Source organism: Lathyrus oleraceus, chromosome 2 (assembly GCF_024323335.1).
Source record: "Lathyrus oleraceus cultivar Zhongwan6 chromosome 2, CAAS_Psat_ZW6_1.0, whole genome shotgun sequence".
NCBI classification, from domain to species: Eukaryota; Viridiplantae; Streptophyta; class Magnoliopsida; order Fabales; family Fabaceae; genus Lathyrus; species Lathyrus oleraceus.
Window position 1 is genome coordinate 430,374,228 of NC_066580.1, and position 8,452 is coordinate 430,382,679.

The 8,452-nt window shown below is 33.4% G+C and overlaps 1 protein-coding gene across 1 annotated transcript; it reads right to left on the bottom strand.

The window, feature by feature from the left end:
* Positions 1-4,061: 4,061 nt before the first annotated feature.
* LOC127119955 (3-hydroxy-3-methylglutaryl coenzyme A reductase 2-A) lies at positions 4,062-7,108 on the bottom strand. The gene is made up of 4 exons (XM_051050333.1): positions 5,965-7,108; positions 5,681-5,862; positions 5,221-5,567; positions 4,062-4,728 (listed from the first exon to the last, which is right to left on the bottom strand). The coding sequence occupies exons 1-4, from the start codon at positions 6,909-6,911 to the stop codon at positions 4,486-4,488; spliced, it is 1,719 nt and encodes a 572-aa protein (XP_050906290.1). The 5' UTR covers positions 6,912-7,108; the 3' UTR covers positions 4,062-4,485.
* Between the last annotated feature and the right edge of the window lie 1,344 nt (positions 7,109-8,452).

An 8,452-nucleotide genomic window follows, 5' to 3' on the forward strand; every position in this document is an offset into this window, starting at 1 on the left:
TAGCTTCAGATGAATCTCTTCCAAGCAAAAGGTCCAAACTACCCTTAATGAGCAGAATAGGTTCACAAAACAAAAGTTGGGGTTTCCAAGCCGCGCCCAACAACACGGGCCGTGTGTGTACACACGGGTGCCCGTGTTGCTCTCCATAATTATTATTTTCAAAACAAGCTACAGAGGCAACATCACGGGCCGTGTTCCTCCACACGGGTGCCCGTGTTGATGCACTATTTTAAACAACACGACCGTGTGTCGCCACACGGGTGCCCGTGTTGATCTCTGTTTTTCTTCTCCCATCTTGCTCTGCCTGACCAACAACACGGGTGTGTTGTAGCACACGGGTGCCCGTGTTGACCTGCTGTTTCTTCATATTTTTGCCTTTCTGAGTATCCATAACTTCACCATTATTGCTTTTAAACCTGTGCAATGGCCTGTAACAATGACACTACCAAACGAAGCATAAACGATATCTTTTTGACATAAACTTGTAATCGAATGCAATGCGATACCAAACCAACAAAACATGATAAATGACTCCGAAGCAACTAAAAACAAACATAAATCTTACCAAAGTGATGAAAATATGTCGGATTAACGGCGGGAATTCAATGGAAATGGTGACCGATCAACAACTAAAGCCAACCTCGTACATAAAATGCTTATTTGGAGAATTCTTGATTATATGATGCCTACAAAAGAGAACCTATCTAAAAAGTATCATGTGTGATCCCTTATGCTCAAAATGAAACTATAGGATATATTTCATTGATCACTATTTCATGCATGGCATAAAGATAACTCGGGTCTGGTTTATCTAACAGCTTAACACAAACTTCAACAACACCAACACATTCCTTTAAAGATTGGCTCCTTACAACTATACCTAAGATGGATGAATATAATAAATTCCTTATCATCAATATTATTGATAGCATGTGGCTAGACAAAAACTTATGACTTTTAAGAACACTAACATAACTGCTAAAGAGGTTATATAAAGAGAAAACCAAGGTATAAACAACTACAACATGGCCAACAAGCCTGGAAAACATGATAGAAAGGGAGGTATGATGGTGAACAACTAGGATTATGAAAATCACAAAAACAACACTAATAGTAACTATATTGAAACCAACAAGAAGAGTAAATATAGTCAAATGGACAGTCACCTAAAGATGAATAGTAATGCAGACATATGGCAATCTAGTACCTCTATAGAAGAAGTAATTGATGCTGATAAGAATAAGGAGGTAAACAATAACATAGGGAAGAAGATGGATAGTAGTAGTAACACTCACCACAAGCACATGAAAGAAAACAAGGTAACCACCATTAGTTGGGCAAACCATAACATAAATCACATGCAGGACTTCAATAACACCAGACATCATGCCTAATATAATAAAGAAAATATTATTAAGGAGAGTGATTAAATCCATAACAATATGACGTATAATCACCGTTTTAAGGCTAGAGACAACACCTTCTTCTAAGAAATCGCTAGTCAGAAGTTGAAGGAGCTCAATACCTAGATCAACGAGGACAAACATGAAATCACAACAAACAATCAGAGAAACATTAAAAGACAAATCTATTCTGAGATGAAAAGAGACAAAATAAGAAAGCACAATATATGTTTACCTAACAAAAACAATAATAGTCCCATCTAGGTTGAGGTCAATAAACAATCTCATCATGACTTCTCAAAAATCAAAGGAAGGGAAAAAGTTTAAAACAACAACAATAAATAGAGTAATGTCACAGAGAATAGGAGATTACAGATGAAAGATAGAGTCAATAAGACGAATAACATGCCCCATGAAACCCACAAAGAGATTCATATCACGAGCAAGTATAATACCTAGTTCCACCTTAACATCTCACATAACAAAGGAAAGGAAAAGGTTAGAAATAAAAATAATGAAGAGAAGTGTCTAACAAAGAAATGAGATTTCTTTTGATTGTAAAAAAAATGTTATATGCTATTTAAGTTAAAGGGGTCTAACTTATTAGTTCAGGATTAAATTACAAGTAGTATCATTTATTTATATTTATGTATTAATCTACTTATTATAAATCTAAGGTTGTCATTATAACAACCCTAATTTTAATCCTAACTTTGTGTTAACATGTCATCTTGATAGCAACTCTAGCCGCAATCCTATCCATGTGCTGACGTGTCATCTTTAAAAAAGCCTCATCCACCTTTTAGCATTTTAGAAAATTCTACACTCTTAAATCAGTTTTTTTACTTACCGATTATAGATCACTCTATTATAGTTCATCAAGTTTTAATAAAATAAAATAAATAATAATTTAATTGGTACAAACTTAAAATTTTAAACATATTGATAATAATTATTTATTTATTTATTATAAATTTAACATTGTTAGGATAGCAATCCTAGTCTTAACCCTAATTTTATGCTGACGTGTTATCTTAATAATAACTCTAGCCAGAACTCTATCTTTGTGCTTACATGTCATCTTTAAAAAGCTTCATCTACTTTTTGGCATTTTAGAAAAGTTTACACTCTTAAAACAACTTTTTTTACTTATGGATTATAAATCATTCTATTATAGTTCGTCGAGTCTTAATAAAATAAAATAAATAGTCATTTAATTAGTACAAATTTAAATTTTAACCATATTAATAATAATAGTTAATAATAATTTACTTATTATAAATTTAAGATTGTTATGATAGAAAGTTACCATAATATTTTTGTTGACGTGTCATCTTTACAGCATCTGTTGCCAAACCATATCCATTATATTAAAATTTTACTTTTTTTTATTATTTATATTATAAATTAATAATCAAATGTGAGATGATAGTTTAGACAAATTACTTGATTTTCCATTCAATAGTAATTAATGAAAAATAATTTATTTAAATTTAAATTCATGATAGCAACCATATCCATATCACTAGCCATATAACTCTTAGATATAGTATTTATAAAGATTTTTGTGTGTCTGACTTTAGAAGATTCATAGGGGTATTAATCACTCCCCATAATTATGGGAGATGGTTGATCACCTATTCTTCAATTCTCCTTTGATTAATGGAGAACAACCGTATTATACATATTATCAGTTTTATTCCCTTTATTCTGTTTAGATATCACTCACGTAAAATCACTCTTAGTGAAAACTCCAAAATAACATTTGTTTAAAATTCCCACAAATGTAACATTTAAATAATTTAATAATTAAAATTTAAACTTTTAAAAATAAATTTAAACCCATTTAACACGACAATATCCCATCTTTAATAATAAATGTAAAATACTATAAATTTAATTTAACTTTATATTTTCAACTAATTACTTTATGTATATAGCATAATTTAATAAAATATACCCGGTTTTTAATTCAGCCGTTTTTCTTCATATGTGATTTTGTTAAGTTTTACTTATAACGAATATAGAGAAAAATCATATGCATTATTTTAATTCTTATAGTGTAATTTTAATTGTGCATATTTGACTTTGATATCATGTTTATTTTCAAAAATCTCATTAAAACATATGTTTGGCATTTGAAAATTACAAATTACTTCCTCATTTTTTTACTTGTCATTTTTATAATAAAAAAAATCATTTTTATTTACTCAATGTCTTTAATATTAAAAAAATATTAATAATTTATCAATAATATTTTTATTATTTATTATTAAAAATGCTATAAAATAATATAACCAATACGAAACAAAAACAAATAATTTTATTTAAGAAAAATTACACTTACCACCTACGAAGTCTACTAAAATGATACTGACATTGTTTCTAATTTTAAAATATACACTAACTTTTCTTGAATTTACATATACCAACATATCTTTTAATATTAGACAAAAATCATAAATAAATATCATCTATACTAGTTCTCACTAAAAAATAAAAAGGAGGTGTCAATGTTATTTTAATAGATTTCATAAGAGATTAATTAGAGAGAGTGTTAGTATCATTTTAATAGAAATTAAATAATTTTCCAGTAATCAACATTTATTAATTTTTATGCATATATAATAACCTTAAACCACATCTAAAAATAATTAGTGAGAAACAACATCTACTAAATCTTTGATTTTAGATGATAAGTAACGAAGATTACAACACAAATAGACAAATAGGAATACAAGTAAAAAAGAAAGACTAAAACACTACTACTATTTTACAGGATACTCGAGACACACTAGGACAACCTTATTGTTTCAAAAGAAGAAAAGAAAGAGGAATCACAGTAAATCTTACTAGTTAATTCCTTCTGTAAAACTTCAGAGAGATATGACTCCTTCACATGGACCATAAATTAATGAAGTCGAGTTTGCAGGCTATGTCCCAACCACCACCACCAATTAATACCCTCTTAAAAATAATTTATACTCCTGCATTGAAATTTCTTTTTCTTTGATTATTATACTTGAGGATACATGCAAGTTTATTATTTATATCACAGTTGTGGTATTGTCATTTGGCCAACTCATGAAGCAATTTTGGTGACATCTTTACTAGATCTGTTGTATTTCATGTGACTCTTAACAAGCTGACCGGCTGCAATTGCGGACATGAGTGAAAGCTCTCCGGCAAGGACTGAACCAGCTACTATTATTGCCAGTTGCCTTGAATTTGCTCCCGGTGACTCTTTACTAGCACCCTTCACACCAAGTAAATTCAAACAAGCTGATTGTGATGCTAGCTCTGTGCCCCCTCCAACTGTTCCCACCTGCATCAAAATAAAGACTCTTACTACTAGGAATTATGTGAGTTTAAGCCTCTTTAAATGGATTACAAAACTTAACATGTACGGGGGGTAATTTACTTATGCTACTCATTCCCGAGGGAGTTAAGAGTTTATGCAACATTATTAATATTGAGAGATGAACTACCTGGAATAAGTTCTCAAATTGTCTTGCAGACAGATACACAGACAAGTTTTGACTATATCATCTCCTTAGATAGGTTTAGGACCATACAGGGAAAAAATTTAAGTAAAGAATGTTATAAACTCAAGCGTAGCCCTAGCCCCTTGATGGACCACCAAATTCATGGTCCAATGAAACAATGGACCGATCCTACCCTTTTCTTTGTAGGCCACTATAGTCAGTGCAACCGCTTTGAAAACTCTACAAAATTGGTACTATAACATATATTCTTGAAAATTAAAGATAATTAATGTAACAACCAAAATAGTTAAGACTAAAAAGAGTAGTTATACCTCAATGGAAGGCATAGTGACAGAGACATGAAGGTCTTTCCCATCATTCACAGCTTCCATCATGGTCATACAATGAGAACTCTCAACATTCTGAGCAGGATCTTGTCCTGTAGCCAAGTAAATAGCAGAAACAATATTACTAGCATGCGCATTGAATCCACCAAGAGCACCAGCCATGGCTGAACCAGTAAGATTCTTTAGCATGTTAAGCTCAACCAAAGACTCAACATTAGTCTTCAACACTTTCTTCACCACTTCTTCCTTAATTACAGCCTCACACACCACAGATTTTCCTCTCCCTTCAATCCAATTCACTGCTGCTGCTTTCTTGTCTGAACAATAATTTCCTAACATAACCAAAACACATTACATCACAATTTTAGAGCAAGTTTGACCATAACAAAAATAGAATATTAAAATCAAATAAATAAAAAAGTTGTTTATGTGATGTAATATTTACCAGATATTCCAATCACATCCATATCAGGAAAATCGCTTTGAAGAAAATCAAGTACGTTTTGTACACCTTTTGATACCATGTTCATCCCCATTGCATCACCAGTTGAACACGTAAATCTAATGTATAAATTCTTTCCTGCTATAGTAGCTTTTATATTCTGTAATCTTGCAAATCTACTTGACCTGAATTTCCCAAATAATCAATTACCCAAATCAATAAAAATTTATGAATTTTTAAATAAAACTAAAAGAAATTAAAATTAAAAATAGAAAGTAGAGTATTACTTGTTAAAAGTGTGGGCGAGGGAATCAAAATTTTGAGGATCTTCTAAAAAGAACTTTAACTGAGAAGCTCTTTTGGCAGAGTTGAATCTAACAACGGGGGCTCTGGTCATGCCGTCACGGAGGACAACGGCGGAAGCACCACCGGAAACGTAAATAGCTTTACAGCCTCTGTTAGTGCTTGCAACCAAACAACCTTCAGTGGTTGCCATGGGAACCGTGAACTCTTTTCCGTCGAGCAACAAAGGACCGGCAACCCCTACCGGAATCTGAACAAATCCTATCGGCATCTCGCAACACTGTCCTAATATAGAATCGTAATCAAAATTTTCCATTGGTAAATCCTCAAGTGACCTTCCAGTAACTCTTTCCACAGCTTGGTTACGTATTGCCGCTGCGCGCCGGCAATCTCCAAGTTTGGTTTCAAGTGAGTAAGACGGAATCGATCCTGAAACTACTGCCTGGACAACCTCCTCGTCATCAGATGAGAGCTGCACCGTCACCGGTGCTGGAGCAATTTTTTTTACGGTAGTTTTCGATGGTAGCGGAGGTAACTTCGGTGTAACTCCGGCGAGGCATGAACCGGTGGTTCTATCAACCTCTTCTTCATCTTCTTCATCATACTGAACGGCACGAGACACGGGGAAGGGATGAAGGACGAAGCTAATGCTGAAGAAAGCCATAAGATAGAAAATTGAAGCTATGAGGGAAAGTAATGCTACAGTCTCGGAGATTGTGAGTACATGAAGAGGAGTAGAGGTTCGGATCTTCTCACGCCACCGGTGAAGAAGAAAGTATGCGACAGAGAAGAAGAGGCCGAAGAAAACCGCGTTTGTTAAGTACAGTGAAGGTTGTGATTGGGAATCATGCTTTTCGTTTTTCGTTTTTGAAGATTTGCCGGAGGGAGCTGAACTTCCGACGGCATTCAGGCTTCGCTGGTGAACATCCATTTCTCTCTGGTTAAGTGAGGGATTTTTTGAAAAATTGAATTCGAAAATGGATAGAAGTAGAAAAGAAAGAAGATGGGGAAATATTTTATTAGTTTAGAGGATTGTTTGTTGAAACTTGAAAGAAAAAGTGAAGATTTAGAATGTTATTTATAGACAAAGAAAGTGAAGGAGGGAAATGAAAACCATCACTGAACACCCCTACGGCGTGTCGTTTCATCCTACACTTTTTAAAAAAAATCCATTTTCCCTTTTTTTCTTCAAATTATTTATAAGCAAATTTGGATTAAAGAGAGCACTAGACGTACTCAAAGTCAAATACAAAAGGTTAACATAAATTAAGATACTAAAGAGGAACTATTTGTTTTTTTTATTTAAAATAACTATATTTTTTAAACTAAATCATGAAATAATCATTTTAAAAAAAATCAGAAATAATCACTTTTCCAAACAGATGTGTCAGTTGATCTGACGCATCCATTTAACACTAAGAGGAGACGTTAGCTCTCTTGGCGCATGCTTCCAAGGCTTTGCAAGAAGGCGTCAGGGTTGTTGGCGCATGCATGTGTCTTGTGCTCATGCTTTTGACGCATGCGTGTGCTTGTGGCGCCTAGCCCTTTGGCGCATCCATTTCATGCTTCATCTATAAATACCTCGCGCATCTCTCATATTTTTTCACACAACTTTTATCCTCCAACCACATTTTCTTTCATTCTACTTCAATCTCCTCCAATTTTTTGTTCTTTAACCATGTCTGAATACATTCACAAAAGAAATGTCGATTTAATTTTTTTAGCAGTCGCACCTCCGATAAAGATTCGACTTTGAAATATAGATTCGTTCGAACGTCTTAATCGGAGGTTGGACCGTTGGTTAGAAGGGGAAATTGTAGATGGTGAAAGGATTAGAAGGATTCAATGGCTTGAGTCCACGTTCAACCAAAATGGAGAAGTGTTTGAATGGGTGGATACTAAGACTGACAGAGACGTTCGTAAGATGATGCATAATATGTTCAAAATTGTTTTAATGATTGTAATCGCTTAGTTATAGTAATGGTATTTTTATTATTGTAGTTGTTTATGTGTTACTTGTGTGTTGAATGTGTTGTATTTGTTTGTGATGGTATTTCCTCACAAAGTTATCATATGAAATAAATTTTATTTTTTATATATTGCAAAAGAGGTACATGTAAAATTGTCTTGTTGTGCTCGTTCCAACACTAGGACAGTTAGTACGATTGTGACCAGGTTGACGACATGAACTACATAATCGAACCATTTTGTTTGTTGTATCCATTTCGGTTCGAATACGGGTGTTGTTTGGGCGACCCTTTTCCTTTCTTCGCATAACTTTATTGTGCTAGTCAATGTCCCCTTGATATTCTGGCCAATAATCCTCTTTTGCAACTACTGAAAAACTAATTTTGTAAACATTTGATAGTCAGATAGTAAGTAGGATGGATCCATTCGAACCTTTGAACATGCCACAATGACATGGGAGTAGGGCGTATGAAAGGCTTGGAACTTTCCGCAGTCGCACCAACT